At 37.3% G+C, this 21462-nt stretch overlaps 1 protein-coding gene across 6 annotated transcripts in view; it reads left to right on the top strand.

The window, feature by feature from the left end:
- Positions 1–21462, top strand: part of ARL13B (ADP ribosylation factor like GTPase 13B) — a 71976-nt gene that overhangs the window by 12408 nt on the left and 38106 nt on the right. For 2 of the 6 annotated variants that reach the window (XM_077994053.1, XM_015129222.3), the window contains exons 2-3: positions 2640–2710; positions 10381–10630. The exons of 2 other annotated variants lie outside the window; for them this stretch is intronic. In XM_077994053.1, the coding sequence (XP_077850179.1) occupies positions 2640–2710; positions 10381–10630 (321 nt within the window). Of the gene's footprint in view, positions 1–2639; positions 2711–3351; positions 3474–10380; positions 10631–21462 lie in introns of all 6 variants that reach the window. 2 more of the 6 variants (XM_077994052.1, XM_015129235.3) reach the window with 2 other exon arrangements.

Raw genomic sequence — 21462 nt, 5'->3', positions numbered from 1 at the left:
GGGCGTGATCTCGGCTCATTGCAACCTCTGCCTTCTGTGTTCAAGCGATTCTCCAGCCTCAGCCTTCTGAGTAGCTGGGATTACAGGTGTGTGCCACCATGCCCAGCTAATCTTTGTGTTTTTAGTAGAGATGGGGCTTCGCCATGTTGCTCAGGCTGGTCTCGAACTCCTGAACTCAAAGTGATCTGCCCACCTTAGCCTCCCATAGTGCTGGGATTATAGGAATGAGCCACCACACCTGGCCTGTTTTATTTTTGAGACAGGGTCTTGCTCTGTTGCCCAGGCTTCAGTACAGTGACACAATCATGGCTCACTACAGCCTTGACCTGCCAGGCTCAGGGAGTCCTCCTGCCTCAGCCTCTGGAGTGGCTGAGACTACAGAAATATGCCTCCATGCTTTGCTAAGCTACTCATTTTAAATGCTATGTTATCCATCTTCTCTGAATAGTCATTTACTATATTTGGTTTTGGAAGTTATTTTGTACTTAAATCTTGTTCTTTGATATTTGATAGTTCTATGAGTTATTTAATTCATAATTATGAATTCAAACAAAATAATAAAATTATATTCTTAATATCTTACAGCTTCCTTAGGAAGTAAATTCATATTTTTCATAGTTGATAATGCAGGTACATTTCCAGATGGATAGAGGTTCCTGGACCTTGCCTACTACCTCTGCTCCATAAATCTATAATCTGCTGTGGGTCTTTGTGGCATTCCCACTGGCTTTGCCACCAGCCAATTGAGAATAGGGCCCTGGAGTGCTGCTTATTGTGATTTACCTTATTCTCGCACTGAGTCAAGTATAGACACAGCTTCTGTTTATTTCCCATGCTAGGTATGGGATGGTTGAAACATCTAGAGAAGATAAAAGCTCCTAGATAACAAAGGAAATTAATATGGAATTCATTTTACTCATAGTAGAAGTCAGAATCCTCACAATGGCATATAGGCTTACATGAACTGGTCTCTGATGTGTCTCTGACTTCCTGTCTTCCTATTCTGCTCCTTTCTCACTTGGTTTCATCACAGTGGCTTCCTTGCCGATTCTTGGACCTTCCTGCATTTCTGTACCTAAGGGTCTTTGCACCAGCGATTCTCTCTTGCCCCGAATATATGCATGACTCCATCCTTCAAGTCCTTGCTCAGATTTTTACCTTCTGAATGAGGTCTGCCTTGACCGCCCTATGTAAACCTGCCTCCTCCTCCCACCCCCAGCCCTGTTCTACTCTATTTTTTTTCCCATAGTACTTAATCACCTTCTACACTTTATTATTTATCGTATTATTACTGGCTGTCTTTTGTCACTAAAATGTAAGCTTAACAAGGAAGAATTTCTTTATCTGTTTTTGTTTTATTACGGTGGTGGTTGCTGTAATAAACAAGTGTATCTCAAATACCTAGAACACTGGTGTCTGGTATATAGAAGATGGTCAGTGATTATTTATTTAATAAATTATCAATTTGGCTTTTGCCAGACTAAGTTTGTTGTTTCTCAGCTTGTGACCCATAACTAGCCTGCCTCATACTCTCACCTCTGTCTTCTGTCTTTGTTATATGGCCCCTTCGAGTACACCTGATTTTTTTTTTTTTTCCACAAGTCTAAATCCAAGAGAGCAAAGCCTAGAGAAATGAAAGGACACCCTTTACAGCCATCTGAATTCTGTTTTCAACCCTCCGTGGGATGATTGCTAAAGAAGAACTATACTCCATAGGAGATTGATCATACCCTATGGTTTAAATATGGCAGCTGTGTTAAGCTGTGGCTTTTTTTCTGTGTATTCCCAAGGCAGTTTTCATTTCCAAATCCATGGTGGTAATGAACTGCCTCACCTCTTATATTGTGCAAAGTTCAACCTAGAACAGAAATGACTATATAGTGGTAAACGGAATCACCAAGTTAATAGGACTAGGACCAGTATAATAGGTTTGCTCCTTTATACCTGTCCCACATATAAGTCCCTACGAATTAGGTGAATTGGGTTCTGGTTCTGAGTCTGTAACTGATTCATTGTGTGACCTTTGACCAGATTACTTAATTTATCTGGACTTATGTTTCTTCAGTTTTTAAGTTGAACTGGGTGTTTTTTTGTTTTTTGTTTTTTTCCTGTGGAGTTTAGCTGTATCATGAGAAATATTTTAAACTTTACAATTGTAGTAACCTTCTCTCAAAATGTTAGCACTTCATAATCATGTTATTATATATAAATTTATATTTGGTAAGATGCTACATATTTAAAAACAGTTATGTACTTTCATAAGATAAACAGATTTGTGATAATTTGTCAGCTTTCAATAAACTAGGAAGTTGATTCTTTAGCCATGATAGATAACTCAGAGATTGTCTCCCCACCTTCCTATCTTCCTTCTTTCCCTTATTCTCTGTCCTTTGGATTATCTATTGTACAGTTTTACTTTATTTGCTTAGAGAACAAAAGGATGATCCTTTAAAGGTATTTTTCATGAATTTGCTTGTGAATCTATATTTTATTCATTATTGTACTCCCTAGCATCCAACAGATTTTCTTGTGCTTAATAGGTGCTCCTTAAATGTTAATTGAATTAATGAATTTGCATTTATTTTTCCTCAATACTAAATTAACAAAGAAAGTGATTTTTAAATTTCTATTATTTTAAGAAAGGTGACTCTTTTGATGGTGGGACTTGATAATGCTGGTAAAACCGCAACAGCAAAGGGAATCCAAGGAGGTAAGCTGAAAATATTTATGTGCTTTCTGAACTCTATTAAATTATTCTGAATTATTTATTTATGTTAAGTTGCTTTATTCCTTATTAATTTGGTACAGATACTGTGCACTCCATTACTTTATATTCTTAGTATACTGGTGACTCATGGCAAGTAGGCTCTGGATTAATGGGACCAGACTATTACCATGTTTCAGATTTGAATACATGCAGAGATGCAGAGACTCCTTGATGCCTTTGATCTGCTAAGAGGGAATAGTGTTTGTATTCTAGACAATAGGAAGGAAAATTAAAGAAGATGAGCTGCCCTGCTTTTAAGGATACCTATCTTCTACTTACATTTTCCTGGCTAGAAGTTAGTCACATGCCTGTGCTTATATGAAAGAGAGGTAGAAGTATAGTTAGGCAGCACAGTTCTCTTTGAATCTCTTGATGCTTTTTTTCAATATGATAAGTAATTTTTATAATTAAGTTATAGATAAGGCCTCTATATCATTAAATGGCTTTATATCATAGATACTGCATCTCATTCAATATTGAATATATATCATACATACTACATCTCATTGAGTGTATCTCATTGAATGCTGGCTAGTCTTCTTTTTTTTTTTAATTTTTAATTTATTAGGTTTTTTTTTTGGTAGAGATGGGGTCTCCCTATGTTGCCCAAGCTGGTTTGGAATGCCTAGCCTCAAGCTATTCTTCTGCCTTGGCCTCCAAGAGTGCTGGGATTACAGGCATGAGCCACCACGCCCAGCCCGGCCAGGTAATCTTAATTTAATGCTTTGTGCTACAATATAGCAGTATCTATGCTAGTGACTTTGTTGGGCACCTAGAATGTATCACCAGTCAGGCATCTAACGTGAGTCCCTAACCCCGGGGCCATGGACCAATATCTGTCTGTGGGCTGTTAGGAACCAGCCTACAAAGCAGGAGGTAAGCGGCAGGCCAGTGAACAAAGCTTCGTCTGTATTTACAGCCTCTGCCCATCACTCACATTACTGCCCGAGTGCTGCCACCTGTCAGATCAGTGGTGGCATTAGATTCTGAGGACCATGAACCCTATGTGAACTGCGCATTCAAGAGATCTAGTTTACGTGCTCCTTATGAGAATCCAATGCCTAATGATCTGTCACTGCCTCCCATCACCCCCCAGCTGGGACTGTCTAGTTGCAGGAAAACAAGCTTAGGGCTCCTACTGATTGTACATTATGGTGAGTTGTATAATTATTTCAGTATGTATTACAATGTAATAATAATAGAAATAAAGTGCACAATAAATGTAATGTGCTTGAATCATCCTGAAACCACCTCCACCCTCCAGTCCATGGAAAAATTGTCTTCCACAAAACTGGTCCCTGGTGCCACTGATCTAAAGGGTAAGAATTGGGAGAAATGCATAACGTGTATTTGTTTCTGGAAACTGATGATTGCAGTAAGACATCGTGCTTACTAAATAGTGGAAGGGCATTTATTTATTAACAGGTTGCAAAACTCACTCTTGGCGAAAAACATTTTCTCACCTCAAATGCTACTCTGTAATGTTAAGTAAATTAGAAGTAAATCATCTGTTATTGTCTATGAATTTTTCTAAAGCCTATGCCTATGCTATCTTCTATGTTATATCTTCACAGGACACTCACCATCATTTAAACCAGTGGTCAGCAAACTTTTTCTGTGAAGAGCTGAATAGTAAATATTTTAGACCTTGCAGTCATCCAGTTTCCTTCTGAACTACAAAACTTTTACACCGTAGTGTGAAAGCAGCCATAGACAATCTGTATACAGGCTGGGCACGGTGGCTCACACCTGTAATAATCCCAGCATTTTGGGAGGCCGAGGCAGGCGGATCACCTGAGGACAGAGGTTCAAGACTAGCCTGGCCAACATGGCGAAACCCCATCTCTACTAAAAATACCAAAATTAACTCGGTGTGGTGGCACACACCTGTAATCCTAGCTGCTCCTGAGGCTGAAGCAGGAAAATTGCTTGAACCTGGGAGATGGAGGTTGAGTGAGCCGGGATCGCGCCACTGCACTCCAGCCTGGGCAACGGAGTGAGACTCCGTCTCAAAAAAAAAAAAAGGGAAAAAAAGACAATCCGTATACAAATGAGCGTGGCTAAGCTCCATTGAAAGTTTATTTACGGCACTGAAATTTGAATTTAATATAATTTTCCTGTGTTATGAAATGTTTTTCTTTTATTTTAGTCATTTAAAATGTAAAACACATTCTTAGCTTGTGGGCCGTACGAAAACAAGTGGAAAACCAGTTTTGACCTGGAGGCCGTGACACTTTCTTCTAACCTTCTTTTATCCATTCCTCTAAAGCCTGACATTCATGGGAGCAGGCATCTTAGAATGTGCTAATCAGATTACCTAATTTGTTATGTATACTGGGCGTGCTTAGAACATCCTCTTTCCTTTCTCTTATGTATTCCACCTCCATATATTCATAAGTTCCTTTTTCTGAGTCTAGAAAATGCTTAATGTCAAAACTGCCTTCAACTTTGAGCCCCACCCTTCATTCTCTTTTTGTCCTTCATCCCATATTTACTCTTCAGTTTCTTACTTTGAAGTTTTTTTTAGGACTCTAATTTCATAGAACTACTTGAAACTTCCCAGATTTAAGCCTTCTCTTTCCTTTATATTTTTATGTTGTTCTCACTTCTTTAACTAGAGAGAATATCTACTGATCTTTAAAGATGTATTTTTGTCATGTAATCCCCTCTTTTATAAAGTCGTTTTTAATCCCCAACTGCCCCAACCGTTACTACCTTGATTAGTAGAACTGACCATGTCCGCTTTTTTGGCCTCCTCTTACTGATACCTACTTGGTCACTACTTAATTGCCTTTTGTTTGTGTATCTCTCTACTTCTTCAGGCTGTAAATTCTCTAAAGGCATTTTGCTCATTTTGGTGTCCTAATTGTTTAGACCAAGCGCCTAGGTCTTCTTAAAACATCTCTCCCGTGGCTCCTACTTTTCTACTTACTTCTGATTCTTCTCAACCTTCTTTTTTGTTGTTGTTGTTTCTGTGCGAAATTGAGAAAAAACTGTCTGCTAGTTTCTTTTCAGATGTGTCTGCCTCCTCTCTGACTGTGTTGCCATTGGCTAAATCCAAACCCTCAGTTTCTTTTATCTGTAGTGTCTACAATAGCTTTTTTAAAAATCCATATTCTATTTATTTATTTATTTTTTATTTTAAAAAAATTTTTTGTAGAGATGAGTCTCACTATGTTGCCCAGGATGGTCTTGAACTCCTGGCCTTGAGTGATCCTCCTGCCTTGGCCTCCCAAAGCGTTGGGATAGTAGGCATGAGCCATTGAGCCTGGTCCATATTTTTTTGTTTTTTTAGAGACAGGGTATCATTTTGTCATCCAGGCTGGAGTTCAGTGGCATGATCATAGCTCATGTAATCTCAAACTCCTGGGCTCAAGCTGTCTCCTGCCTTAGCCTCCAGAGTAGCTAGACCACAGGTGTGCTCCACAATGCCTAGCTAATTTTTTTATTCACAATAGCTTTTTTTTCCTTTTTTATTTTTAATTTTGTGAGTACATAGTAGGTGTGTATATTACGAGGTACATGAGATTTTTGTATAGGCATGCAATACATAATAATTTCATCATGAAAAATTGGGTATCCCCTGAAGCATTTTTTCTTTGTGTTACTCTTTTAGTTGTTTTTAAATGTTCAATTAAATTATTGACTGTAGTCCCCCTGTTGTGCTTTCAAATACTAGGTTTCATTCTTTCTATTTTGTTTCTCTATAACTTCTTAATATAAAAGTAATACCCCTTTCTGGAACTTTACTTTTTTAGATCAAACTTCTCTTCTTCATGGTTGTCAGTAATTGCATTAGTTGGACACAGGTTCAGTTGTTCTCACAGAGACCTAAAATAACAGTGGTTCAACAAGATAGATGTTTATTTCTTTCTCATAACAGCCTAGGCAAAAATAGTCTAGGATAGGTTTGTCAGCTCCATTGTGTTAGTACTCAGTTCTCTGTTCTATTTGCTTTGCCATCCTCAGTGTTCTCCCTCACCTACATGGTTGAAGGTAGTTCACTACAAAATGTGCATTTCAGCTACAAAGAAGAGGTAAAGGGTAAGGGGAGGCCATCCTCCTTTCCTTTAGGAGCTGAACCAGAAGCTGCTGCATCATTTTGGTTCACGTCATTGAAAAGAAGCAGTGGGGTTCCTGACCTGCTGTTCATATTGGCTCATTTGAACTAGCGAGATCCCTTTATGCGTATCTCTTCCCAGCTCTGTGTTCAGGTACCTCATATTGTGAGTTTGAAATCGGCCGTGGTCGAAGTATTTATACTTTGGAAATTGGCAGATACCATACATGTATCAGGGTTCTCCTCCTCCAAATGTTTAACAACATATCGCTAGCTAGCCTCCTCTCATGGCCACCCCTAGCTGCCATAGTAGTTGGGGATTATAGTCTTGTAAGCAGTCATGAGCCTAGGTAAAAAAAATCTAGGATTCTCTTGACTATCAAATAGTGTTTCCTAATAGGGAACTATTGTTATTTTTGGTGCAAAAATTATTTGTTTAGATTGGTCCCTAGCATTTTTGGATATTACCTTGTCTTCATTATATTGTAGTTATTTGTGATTTGTGAAGAGAAAAAAACAAAAAAATTATATATATATGTTTCATATGTAGTTGTGTGTGTGTGTGTGTGTGTGTATATTTCCTCAATAGACTAAGAGCTCTGTGAGATCAGAAGATGTATTTTATTAATCTTTGTATTTCTAAAACCATACATAGTACTTAGCTTATAAGAAATGCTCAAAAATTGATTGATTATATATTTGCATTTTATCTTGGACTTTCTAGAGATGGTGTCTTACCACATGTACTTTACTGAAATTCTCAGAATTGAGGACCATGCGTCTTTTTGTTCCTGGTTCTTGTATGATTTCTCATCTATAATGGGCCCTAAATACATGTACAAGGATAGATGGATAAATATATGGAAGGGCAAAAGAAAGGATGGATGTATGGGACAGCAGCTTCAGTTATTTCAGTGGTTTAGTTGTGTAGTATTGAGCCCTATATACTTTGTGCTGAATGCTAAGGATACAAAGACATGGTCCCATGTGTTCGGAAGGTATAGGCTATTGTGACGATCAGCAGAGGACAGATTATTATGATAGAGGTAAAGGTGACAGTAGAAGTAGGAAGAATCATCGGAAAGGGATTTATGGGGAAAGTTGTACCTGAACATTTAGTCTTAAGTTGTGAAACACAAATGCTGAGTAGGAACCAGAGGAAAGAATAGAAGGTGTTCCACATATCAAAAAAAAAAAAACAGGCTTTGGGAGTCCTGAAGACCTCTGAGGCCTGTCTCTGCCTACAATATAACCTTGCAAAAATTCCTTAATCTGAATTGGTTTACTGGGCATATTGCCATCATTTTATCTGTACTTGAATTGCTCCCTCTGCCTAAAATATAGTTCTCCCTTCTCCGTTACAATTATGTAGCTTTTATGTTTTCACTCACAATGAAGTCTTCAAGATTTCATTACTTCTCTGAAAGCCTTTCTAGACCATAACTTGCCCCTCCCTTTTTCAACTTCTTTCCCTTGAATTCCTACACGCTATCATCTCTAGGTTTTTTTTTTTCTTTAAGAACGTACAAATTCTGTGTTATTCCTATTAATATTCCGCTTCTCTATATTACATTGTACTTTGAGGACAGCAATCATATACCTCTTTGCACCCTTGATGCCTAACAAAGTCCTGGTACCGAGGAGATGTTTGATACTTGTTAGTTCCCTTATTCCTACTTCAGCATAGTTGATTTGTTTTCACGGATGATTGCCTGGGGTTCCTCTCTATTCATACTGAAAGACAGCTGCCTATTTTATCCACACAAACTAGTTCTGGTTAGGCTTAGATCACATTTTTAAATGCCTAGTGTAATCCTGTTTCTGGAAAATCATGCTGCTTATATGTCTAACTTTACCTTTTTCTCTTTCTAGGTAATGAAAGTATTAGCAAAAGTATGACTTGTAGTGGCTTTTAACTTTCTTCAGGTGCTGTGTAAACTTCACTAAGGCGCTTACCAAGAGATTGGTGTCTTGCAAGTCTGTTTCTCAGTCACACCTAAGTTTAGCGAATGCTTTTCAAATTAATCTTTGTAATAGCACATGTTTTGCTAAATGTGGAAATAAGACCCTCTAAACACCAGTGTTGTTCAGTAGAACTTTCTGCAGTGATGGAAATGTTCTATGTTGGCTCTGTCCAGTAGGATGGACCACTAGCCACATGTGGCTTTTTTTTTTTTAAAAAAAACTCTAGATATTACCCAGACTGGTCTCAAATTCCTGGCCCCAGGTGATCCTTCTGCCTCAGCCTGCCAAAGTGCTGAGATTCAGGCCTAAGCCACTGTATCCAGCCACCACATATGGCGTTTGAACACTTAAAATGTAACTGATGCAACTGAGAAACTGAATTTTTAATTTTATTTTAGTTTATTTAAATTTAAATTTAAAAAGTCTCATGTGGCTTGTGGCTATTGTTTTGACCATGCAGCTCTGAACAGTGTTTTCTGTGGGATAATATTTATAGTGGATTCCAGTGATGAAGAAAAAATAGAAGAAAAAAATATGAAGTTTGAACTCTTCTCTATAGCCATGAGTCAGCAGGCCATTAATCTTTCATGAGTTCTCTTTTCTATTCCTTTATTTTCATGCCTCTCTGAAAAGAGGCTATTACTATCACTTCCAGTCAGTCTAGAGACTTTTGCAAGATTAATCTTAATAAAGCACTATTTCAGTCACCTTGATTATATCATTGGTCTGCCAGATATTTTCAATAGCTCCTTGTTCTCTATCTTCAGAACCCTCTTCTGTTTGCATTCCTAATCTTAAGGATTTGCTGCAGGCACAATGTTCAATTTGTTCTTATTCCTTTACTTTGTCATTTCCCTTCCTCTTCTGCCTGTTTAAATCCTACACAGGTTTAAGGCCTAAATTCTGTCTCTCCTATGATGTCTTTTAAGATCCTCAGGTATCTTTTAAATCTCTTATTGTCATTATCACTCCTTGACAGTTCATATACATCCTGTATCTTCTTTATGTTTTCCAAAATATGTTCCTATAGAAAGAATGAAATCTACTTTTTGTTGTAAGCTGCCCTTAAACGTCTCTTTATTGCAAATATAGCTTTAATTCAGCTAATTAAAAAACAGCGATCTTATTTTTATAGCTTCTCTCATTCTTTGATTCTTCTAAACTCTTCTATTCTCTAAGTGTTCATGGTTTTCTTTATAACTCCACAGATGTTTTAACAGCCCCTAGGGATAGCTGTGGTATTGAAAGGTTGACATTTTTATTGTTTGTAACTTGGATAGTAAATAACCTTAAAGGCAAGACAGTTTACTCATTTATTAATTCAGCAGCTACTTATTAAGTACCTACTATATGCTAAGTGTGGGTTTTATATCAGGAGAAAGAAAGATTCCTATCTGCATGGAGTAAAATTTCTAGTTTGATATTCTGGCCTGTCCCCAGACCAGTATGCTTCCATATAATGTTTATTCTGTCAGTGAATGCTAAATACTTCACTTGGTGCTAAAATTTTAGTTGAAAAATTAATGTTATCAATTAAAGTCTAAAGATTTTCTTTTTTTTTTTTTTTTTTTTGTATCATTTGAAACAGAATACCCTGAAGATGTAGCTCCTACTGTTGGATTTTCAAAAATTAACCTTAGACAAGGAAAGTTTGAAGTCACCATCTTTGACTTGGGAGGTGGAATAAGGATTCGGGGAATCTGGAAGAATTACTATGCTGAATCCTATGGGGTAATATTTGTTGTGGATTCCAGTGATGAAGAGAGAATGGAAGAGACAAAAGAGGCTATGTCAGAAATGCTAAGACATCCTAGGATATCGGGAAAACCTATATTGGTGTAAGTAATGTTAGCATTGTAAATGTAGGGACGGTGGCATTGGCCACTAAAGAAATTTACCTGTTACAGACTACTGAATAAGCTAAAATAGTCATGCTTTAGTATACTAAAATGTATGTAATTAACTGGGAGTTGTTAATTTACTGAGGCCTTGTAATGCTGTCTGTAGGGAAAAAGGGCTAAGGCTATATAGAATTCTTAAAAGTGGATATCTTAGATATTCAAATATAAACTCATTGTTTTATGTGATAGTTTACTTTTTATAGAATTTTGCATTTTGAAATATTCCATTAACAAGGTTCTAAAATATCTCTTATTTTTTTCCCTTTTAATAATTTGTGTTTTGCTTTTGTCCTTTTTTTCTTAAAGAGTATTATTGTTTCAGAGTTATGTAAATGGTTTATTTTTCTAATACCACAAAGGTTTCTCAGTTTTCACTTCTACATTTCCATATTGGACATGTGATTGTTATCAAATTAGACATACACTTACATGATTGCCTCCATGTGGGTGAACATTTTTTGAAAATGAAGTGACAAAGGACTCTTGTCCTAGCAGCCCTCATAGCATTTATGCATAGTAAACAGTAGATGGTGCTATAGCCATGAGGCATAGCAAACTGAAAGTAGTTTAAATTGCTCTTTAACTTGGAGTAAACTAAATGTTTGCCCTTGCCTTCTTGTTCCTTTTCCCTTGTTATGGTTCACTATTAAGGATTAAAAAAAAAAAATCAACCTCTCATGTGGTTAGATGAAAAATTGTAGAGTTTCTCCGTGGTCTTCAGTAGTAAATGAACATTTTTAAATGAGGTGATTTGGAAGCTCTGATTGCAAAAGTTAAAACTGTATTATATGATTATTGGTAAAGTTTATAGTTTTAAATTTTTATATATTAGAGAAGTTATTTGATTTGTATAAGTAATTCTCATGTTTATTGAATCTAAAGGAAAACTTTTAACAGGGATATGTATGAAGAGAGAACTTTGCTGAACCACATAGGCTAAATTGGTATTTACAAATGTTTAAGCAGGGAATTAGTGATATCTAAAGTAAAAAATATTAATGGTGGTTATTTGTAAAACAATATTATGTACTTTTTAAAAACTAGTCATTTAATTTTTTTCATTTACTCTTTTATAGATTTATTCATTAATACATGCATTAATTCAACAAATACTTCTTTGAGCATCTACTATTTGCCAAGCATAGCTCTGGGGTTGGGGATGTGTTTGGGAATAAGAATAACAAAAATCCAAGTTAGACCTCAGGAGCTTACATTCTAGGAGGTGAGATATACACTAAATAGAATTAGTAAGTTACATTATATATTAGATCATAAGTGAATTGAAAACAATGAAACAAGTAAAAGAATATCAGAAAGCCTATGGTAGTAGTGATGATAAGGACATGTTGCTCTTATAATTAGGATAATCCTAATAGGCCTTATTGAGAAGCTGACATTTGAAGTGAGGGAGGCAGTCATGCAGATATCTGTGGAAACGGCTCAAAGTAGGGGTATCCAGTTGTTAAGTGACTACAGTGATTACTGGGTAATCAAATAACAACAAGATATTTGCTTTCAATTCTGTCACCTCTCTCAGCTGGTGAATTTCCTGAATAGAAAAGAAAATACACAACTACTGTGATTGGTTCACCATTATAAACGCATAGTTAGTGAGAGTTTACAAAGATAGAAGAATTAATTATGGACAGTGTAATATGTTTATGAAATATAGAATGGTTTGCCATTTGACCAGATTTTCTCATAGGAGTTTTACAATCATAGAGTTTTATTACCAAAGGGAAACTGCTTTTTGGAAGGAATGTGGTTCAAAAATATACAAAATGTACACAAAAGTACACATTCTTAATAAATTTCAAAGATATAGGGAAAAGTTTTTTTATATGTATTTTTTTTTTTTTTTGAGGTGGAGTCTGGCACTCTTGCCCATACTGGAGTGCAGTGGCCCGATCTCGGCTCACTGCAAGCTCCGCCTCCTGGGTTCACGCCATTCTCCTGCCTCAGCCTCCCGAGTAGCTGGGACTACAGGCGCCCGCCACCTCGCCCGGCTAGTTTTTTTGTATTTTTTAGTAGAGACGGGGTTTCACCGTGTTAGCCAGGATGGTCTCGATCTCCTGACCTCGTGATCCGCCCGTCTCGGCCTCCCAAAGTGCTGGGATTACAGGCTTGAGCCACCGCGCCCGGCCTTATATGTATTTTTATTGATATTTAATAGTTGTACATATGTGGAAAAGAATATTTAAAAACTTGATTGACTTACCATCCAGAGCCAGCCACTGTTAGCATGTTGATGAATTTCCTATGCATATATATTTATGAGACATGTAATGTATACAGTATTCATATAATAAATACAATTTTGGGCCAGGCACGGTGGCTCATGCCTGTAATCCCAGCACTTTGGGAGGCCAAGGTGGGCGGATCACGAGGTCAGGAGATGGAGACCATCCTGGCTGACATGGTGAAACTCCGTCTCTACTAAAAATACAAAAAGTTAGCTGGCGTGCATACCTGTAGTCCCAGCTACTCAGGAGGCTGAGGCAGGGGAATTGCTTGAAACCCGGGAGGTGTAGATTGCAGTGAGCCAAGATCACGCCACTGCACTCTAGCCTGGGTGACAGAGCAAGACTTTGTCTCAAAACAAACAAACAAACAAACAAATAAATAAATAAATAAATAAATAAAATTTTGTATCCTGCTTTTTTTTTAAATATGTTTATAAACACCTCTCGAATGTCTGCCTAAGCCCCATATTTGAAAGTTCTCCTGTTTACCTTTTTTTCTCTGACTTGCAATTAATTTCTCATATTGATATTACTGTCTTTTCAATCTCTTTACTACTCCTTTTCCCTTTAGTGTTACCTGTCTTCAATTCCTCTTCTCTAATCACCTGTGTTGCTGATAGGAACAGTCCCTTAACCAGTCTCTAACTGCCAGTCTTGCCTGCCCTCCAAGCTCTCCTTTACATTGCCAGCAGTTCTTTTCTTTATTTGTTATTTTTCAAATTACAAAACTGGTACATGCTTGTGATGACCAGTGAAACAATACAAGAATATGTAAAGAATATGAGACTTTTAAAAATACAATTTTGATAATTTTACTACTTCTTAGCTTAAAGTCCTTCCAAGTTCCTTTCATAGCTCCATGCATATTAGAAATTCTTTTTTTTTAAAACTAATATAACCCCTGCGACTAGAAATAATGTCTAGCGCATAATGGGTCTGGCACTGACAGATCTGCTGTATAATAAGTAGGAAAGATGTTCAGCAGAACAGTGCTAAGCTCAGTGCTAGGGGATGGGGGCTGTGGAAGGGTAGCAGGAGGGGATACCTGTATTAGAGTCAGGTGGCAGTTCTCTTTGTTGCACACAGCTTCCTCCTTACTGCCCACAGACATCTGGACCACTCATATGCCAAATACATTTACAGCATCTAATTTCTTCTGCCTGCGCCTTATCTGAGCCTAAACTAGTTGAGATAACTTACGCACAGTGCCTCTTAGAAGTCATTTTAATGCTTGGATAACTTTGTCCTCCTACCCCCAATAACAAGCAAGCAGAAAACAACAGACCTCTGAAAAGATTCATTTAATAGAAAGAAATTAATCTAAAGATTAAGAATCTTTTCTATAATCACAAAATTACAAATTGACATGTTATTTGTGGGAAGTAGAGTGGATGACTACAGTAGCAGGTTATGACAATCTTTAGTTCTTCTCTACTTGTTCCTACACACAAGCCTGACAGCATGTGTGATGGCAAGTCAGGCCTTGGCCAGTGTCTCAGTCTGTTTTCCTGCTGCCGATAAAGTCATACCCAAGACTGGGAAAAAAAAGAGGTTGAATTGGACTTACAGTTCCACATGACTGAGAAGACCTCAGAATCATGGCGGGAGGCAAAAGGCAGTTCTTACATGGTGGTGGCGAGAGAAAATGAGGAAGATGCAGAAGCAGAAACCCCTGATAAAACCATCAGATCTCGTGTGGCTTATACACTACCATGACAGCAGTATGGGGGAAACTGCCCCCATGATTGAAATCGTCTCCCACCAGTCCCTCCCACAACACAGAATTATGAGAGTACAATTCAAGATGAGATTTGGGTGGGGACACAGAAGTAAACCGTATCAGCCAGATTTTACTTGATGTCACAGACTGGAAGTTTTTCTTGAAAAGTCAGAATCAGAATATCACTAGGCTTCTTTGTTTTATTAGCTCAGAAGTTCTTTTTGGCAGTTATATAGCATTTATTAATCAGCATAATATGTTAATTAAAATCTTCTGAAATAAGTGGTGAAAAGTTGAAAAATCATTAGTTTAGGGAGGAGACAGAGTCTGGAACCTGGATTCTAAGAGCTACTGTGAATTTGGTGATAAGTAACTTTACTTCTTTGGGCTTAAATGCCTCTTCTATAATAAAAGTAGCTGTAAAATATTCTAATTCTTTGTATTCAGCTGTGTAGAGTGGCATGAACCAGAAACAATTTCAAAAAAAATTAAAAATGATATGCATTCCTTTTAAAGAGAGTAAAAATAAATGCCATGCAAACATTATGCTTTGTAATCATATTAACCTACAAAATCCTTTTTCTCTCACATCAACTATTTAGAAATTAACTTTAGCCTGTGCTGTAAGGTATGAATTATGTTATCTACTCTTGCCTGCTCCCCACCCCCAGCTTAACTATTTAGAGCTTAATCAATCTGGCTGGCCCTTGAGATTTTTTTTTAAAAATGCAAACAAAAAACCTTCAAACTAGGTAGTCTTGACAAAGAAGGCCTTTCCAAGAGAAAAAGTAAACAGGTTTTGCAACTTTATAAATAGTGCAGAAAGCAGCAGTAATCCCAAATTTTAAGCTCAACATCCAGTATAGACATTTTCCGTTAATAGTACAAGGCATGATTTGTTGATTACCTGAGGAATAAACTGAGCTGCGAGGTGTTTTAAACAGCTTAATCTGTTGAAATTTTCAGCAGTCCAGGGTTACACTGATGTCATAAGAAGGCACATGCTCTTTCTACACCCCCTCTTGCTAGTACCTGTGGAGTCTTAAAAGTTGGCCTCAGAGAGATAAAAAATTACCCTTTCTTTTTATAGTTGAATTCCCTAATGCTTTTAACCAGGGTAATCCTGGAGAGGCACAGGCTAAAATTTTCTTGTAGGATAATAACAATTCTAGTTGTGTTAGCATTCTCGAACTGCTGGAAGGTGCCACTTTTCTCATTACACACTGCCTGCCATTCTGTGGAGTTACATGAACTAACTTAACTTTTGGCCAGTCTTCACAAATTGAATGATTACAACAAAAAAAAGCGATACATGTATAGAGTTTCACTTGAGGCAGACAACATAATATCTCTGATTTGATCTTACTGGATGTTATGAATATTCCAATGAAAAAGTTTCTTGGCTACTCTGGGCACACTGCCTATGGGTAGCCCTCCTCTTCAAGGAGCAGTACAAATACATGAGACAGACAGACAGACAGACAGGTAGATATTCTTGACCCAGGGTCTTTGCACCATGAGTGGTTTCCCAAGACCCTCTGCAATCGTACACACAATCCCAAGTGTATGTGCTTTTTTCTTGTGAGCAGATCCTAAAGAAGTTTGCGACTAAAAAGATTGAAAACCCTGTCAGTGAGTTTCCATATTAGGAGAAACAATAGCCAGGCTTTAATTATTACTTTTTCAACATGAGATTTTGTTTTGTTTGTTTCCAACCTTTATATGCTTATCTGACTCACCTTCCTTCTAGGCAGTATTACAGCATAATGTTAGTTGGCAAGTTTCTTTTAGTAATATTCCTTATTGTAAGTACCCAGGAGAAGTTAGATAGGTTATGATTATCCTAATACAGTTATCAGAAATTGAATCAAACGTACTTTTATTATGTTAGACGTCTAAATAATAGAGAATCCGAGCCCTGTTTTAGAATGCTGGAGACCTATAAATATGCAATTATGGTCTGCCTATGTCACATAATCAGTTGATCCTTAGATAGAGTGGTGAGCCCCCTAATTTACTAATTTCACCCTCTGAAACTCCTACTTATTGAATTTATAAGGCCTATTGGCTTAAGATTTCTCCCCTTTCAGTGGAGCCTTACCACACTGTCATCTTCATTAATGTCGTTTACTTATATGTTGACTCATCTCCAGATGTCCTTATTGAATGTGTCCTTTTGTCTCTTAACGACGTTCACCTTCATAGCAACTGTAATTTACAGTAAAGCTTCTCAGCTGATTGATTTTGTAGGTAATTTAAGCACTGGGAGCCTACAGAGGTCCCCATCCCTGCCGCCCCTATCACTTCAATCTAGTTAAAAACAAAATAACACAGAAAAAAACTCTTTGGCAGTGTTACTAGGCAGCAAGATATTGTCCATACCACCTGCATCAGCATCAGCTTAGACCTTCAAAATTTTTGACAGTGAGACCAGATGTACTTTGGGGTTTTTTTCCCACACATGCTCTCCAGATCATTCTGATTCATAGCAAAAATTGACAACTACTGGTGTAGGAGAAGGTGTGAGTCAGAAAGGCCCTAAATAGGTTATTTAATCTTTCTAAGCTTTTATGTCTGCACTTGTAAATAGGGATTATAATACCTGTCTTGTTATGTGAATTCCAAATAATGCATTTAAAGCCTTTCAAGCCTCTATTACAGTATTTCACTAGTGTTCTGTAAATGCGATGGTGGATATGAATATTGTTATTGATAATATACTGTGTCCAGGTGTAGATGAATTAGGAGAACCAGTTTCAAAATATTTCATTTTACGAATTCAAGCTCTTTGAAGCTTGTAATTACAGAAAATGGCACAGTTTGGTAGTTATGAGTATGAGCTTTAGTGCTTATAGTAATTTTTATTTTTATTATTGCATGCTTCAGTATTGCAATATTTTGCCTTCACCTATTTTAAGAATTTTTTCCCTTTAAGGTTATTATTTTAAGAAAAAATAACTACTTTTAGTGCCTATTAAGTGTGTATATAAAATACACAAAATGCTACAACTAATTAAGTTATCATGTTATCTGTTTTGTGTAAGGTGATACTAATTGTTTTGAAAACAGAACAATGAAAACGGTTTCTGATACATTGCTTTGTGATGATTTATTTTGTGTGCTTAAGTCTTGCTTTAAAAGCAGTATGTTCTAATATAAAATGCTGAAAGAAAACTATTTTACAAATTCATCTGGATGTAATTATACTAACGAATATTAAATAGTACTTAATATTATCAGTTTTCATAATAAACAATTTAGTAACAATTATAAACATGTATCACTAAGGCTGTAGAAAAATGTTTAGAAGGAACAACAGAGAGACATCTATCACTAGTCAGCTGTGGAGTTTATAATCTTTTAAATTTATCCCTTTTTATAATGTTTCTCAAACATTTGAAGCTGAGATACATGAAACATCTTTTTCTCTAGCGATGCTTGATAATTGACACAATAGAAAGCTCTTCAATTTTGTGATATTTTATAAATTAAAAATTATTTTGTATTGTTTATGAAATACATATTTTACATATATAAATTCAGTCATTTCAAATACCCCAACCTCTCTTGACATATTTTCCTTCATCGTACATACCTGGAAAAGCCACCGTCTTGGTCAGACCCAGTCACCTACACATTCTATGTTAGCACACAAATGCCAAACATTGATAGATTAGTAATACATGGGCCGGGCGCGGTGGCTCAAGCCTGTAATCCCAGCACTTTGGGAGGCCGAGACGGGCGGATCACGAGGTCAGGAGATCGAGACCATCCTGGCTAACACAATGAAACCCCGTCTCCACTAAAAATACAAAAAAATTAGCCGGGCGTGGTGGCGGCGCCTGTAGTCCCAGCTACTCGGGAGGCTGAGGCAGGAGAATGGCGGGAACCCGGGAGGCGGAGCTTGCAGTGAGCCGAGATCGCGCCACTGCACTCCAGCCTGGGCGACAGAGCGAGACTCCGCCTCAAAAAAAAAAAAAAAAAAAAGTAATACATGACTGTGATGGCTGGATTCATATTAAAGTTATTATGACTGCCTGATTATCTTCTTATCTTAGAATGTTTGTTGTTCTCTCAAAATGACAGTTTCCCTCCTTGTCCTCTCTGTCTCTTCTCCCTTAACCCCACTGTGCTTTCAGTTTTTGCCTGAGTTCTTTAAGGAAATAGAAACCATCACACAAGAATATTCTCATGTTTCCGACTACCACATTTACTCAACTGTCTGCTTTTATTCCTAAACCCTGCCTTTTCTTCTGTAGTGTGGAAGAAGGGTTTCTCTTCCTACCCAAGTCCAGGTGCTTCATATTCTACCTCTTTCTGCTTTTGTATAATAGTATCCCTTCCCTTTCTTATGTGAGGAGTTTCTCTCTCTGGATCTTTCCTGTCAGCAGAATGTGCTTTCCTGTTTCTTGCCTGGAAGTATAGTGGAATCCTTTCACTCTACATATCTCTCTAACTATTGATTACTTTTTATAGTACCTTATTCAAACTTCTGGAAAGAGTTGCCTGTAGTGGCTGCTGCATTTCTTCATGTCACATTCTTTCCTCAGCAGACTCCATTTGTGCTTCTATTTCTGTAATTCCTTGAAACTGTTCTTCTTGGAGTCAGTAATTGTCTTCGTGCTGCCAAATCTATTGTTATTTTACTGCTCTTATTTTCCCTAAAATTGATTGTTTCTTCACATTTTTCCTTCTTTAAACTCTCCTTTTGCATTGGTTTTCCTTATACCTCATTGACAGTTTCAGTTCGTTTCTTTTATTAACTCCTCTTCTGCTTTGAGTCTAAATTTTGAAATACTCCAGGCCTTTTTCTGCACTTCCAGTTTTTTACATCCACATATTTTTCATACCACCTTACATACCATTTATTTACTCAAATGACCCAACTCTGTACTTCTGGTCCTGACATATCTCAAGCCCTCCTACTGATATAGCTAATATCCTAAAAACCTCCACTTGGACCTTTGAATAGTCACTTCAGACTCTCTTGACCAAAATAGCGTCTTTGATTTCCTTGTCGTGGCCAATTCTGAAACCTTCGTCTCTGTCTTTTCCCATCTCAGTAAATGGCATCGTCATCTAATCTGTATCCTATAATTCTACCTTTTAAGTCTATCAGAAGTTAATCTAACTTTTTCTACCACCACTATATAGTTTATAGTAAGAGAATGGTTAAGAGCTGGTTCTGGAGTCAGACTGCCTGGGTTCATATCCCGTTCACTATATGCAGTTTCTGTGACCTGGAACAGGTTAATTTTGTTGCACCTCAGTGTTCATGTTGGTAAAATTGTAAAAATAGTGTCTACTTCATACTTTATCTACTCTGAAATAATTGGAACAGTGACTAGGATATTGCGAATACTTTATTCCTCTTTAGTATTACTGTTGCTGCTGCCATCATCACCACCTTCTCTACCATCCTAGTCCAAGCCTCCATCATTTCTTCCTACTGTATTAACTTTCTGATTGTTTTCTATACCTATGTGCTTGTCTTCTACTCACCTCCCCCAAATCCATTCTAACCCATTCTTCATACAGTAGATAGAATGATTTTTCAATTGTAAATTATATAATATTACTATCAGGTCTAGAACAATCTGAGAGCCTTGTCTTGATTACACTTGTGTAAACTTCAGACTTCTTTCCATGGCTTACAAAACCTTAAATCTAGCCCTTACCTTTCTTAACCTCATCTCGTATCTCACTGCTCTTTTCTGATTATGCGCTAGCTGGATTGTTATTTTTCTTTGCATAGAGTTAGTCAGACCCACCTCAGAGTCTTTGTACTAATTGTTTCCTATGCCTGGAATTATACCCTCCCTGGTACTCATTCAGATCTTCACTTAAATTTCACCTTTCAGAAAGGTCTTCACTGATTACCCAATCTAAAGAAGCACCCCATGATAGTCTCTGTGTTATCTCATTGCCCTTTTAAGTCTGTCCAGAACTTAACATTATCTAATGTTTGTATTTGTTACTCTGCTTTCTCCACTAGAATGTGAGTTGCAAAACTCTATCCCTGTGTTGTGTGAATTTAGACTGTATCCCTAACTCATAGTATAGTATAGCATTCTCCTGAAGTCATGGCAAAATATTCAAGAATATGGTTGCCTTTAATTTGACTTTATCTGCCAATCTGTAATACATTGCCCTGTATGGACCCAAGTTCAAGAAAGCAATACCTTAACTCATCTTCTTATTCCTTAAGCTAGATTCAGCTCCCACTTACTAATTAGATTCTTTAAGTACATGGTTGAGTTTTCTCTGATCTGTTGACATTGAGTTAAGTTACCTTCTGAGGATAAAAGATTTGATAAAGGGCCGGGCGTGGTGTCTCACGCCTGTAATTCCAACACTTTGGGAGGCCCAGCGGGGCGGATCACTGAAGGTCAGGAATTTGAGACCAGCCTCGCCAACATGGCAATCCCCCGCCCCCTACTAAAAAATACAAAAATTAGCTGAGTGTGGTGGTGCACACCGGTAATCCCAGCTACTTGGGAGGCTAAGGCACGAGAATCGCTTGAACCCAGGAGGTGGGGATTGCAGTGAGCCAGGATCATGCCACTGCACTCCAGCCTGGATGACAGAGTGAAACTCTGTCTCAAAAAAAAAGAGAAAAGATTTGATAAAGGTTCTAGTTTGGTTTAGCTTTATTGTAGCATGATTCTTAACTATTAAAATATTCTCAAATCAGCCAATTGGATTGCCTAGGTAGTCATTACTACTTAACAGATGAGAAAAATGTATAATATAGAGCTTGATACCTGACCAGAAGACTTAAGATTATTCATCTCCTTTTCAATAGT

This window comes from Macaca mulatta, chromosome 2 (assembly GCF_049350105.2).
Source record: "Macaca mulatta isolate MMU2019108-1 chromosome 2, T2T-MMU8v2.0, whole genome shotgun sequence".
NCBI classification, from domain to species: Eukaryota; Metazoa; Chordata; class Mammalia; order Primates; family Cercopithecidae; genus Macaca; species Macaca mulatta.
The sequence above is the reverse complement of the archived record's forward strand: the minus strand, read 5'-3'. Positions and strand labels throughout refer to the sequence as shown.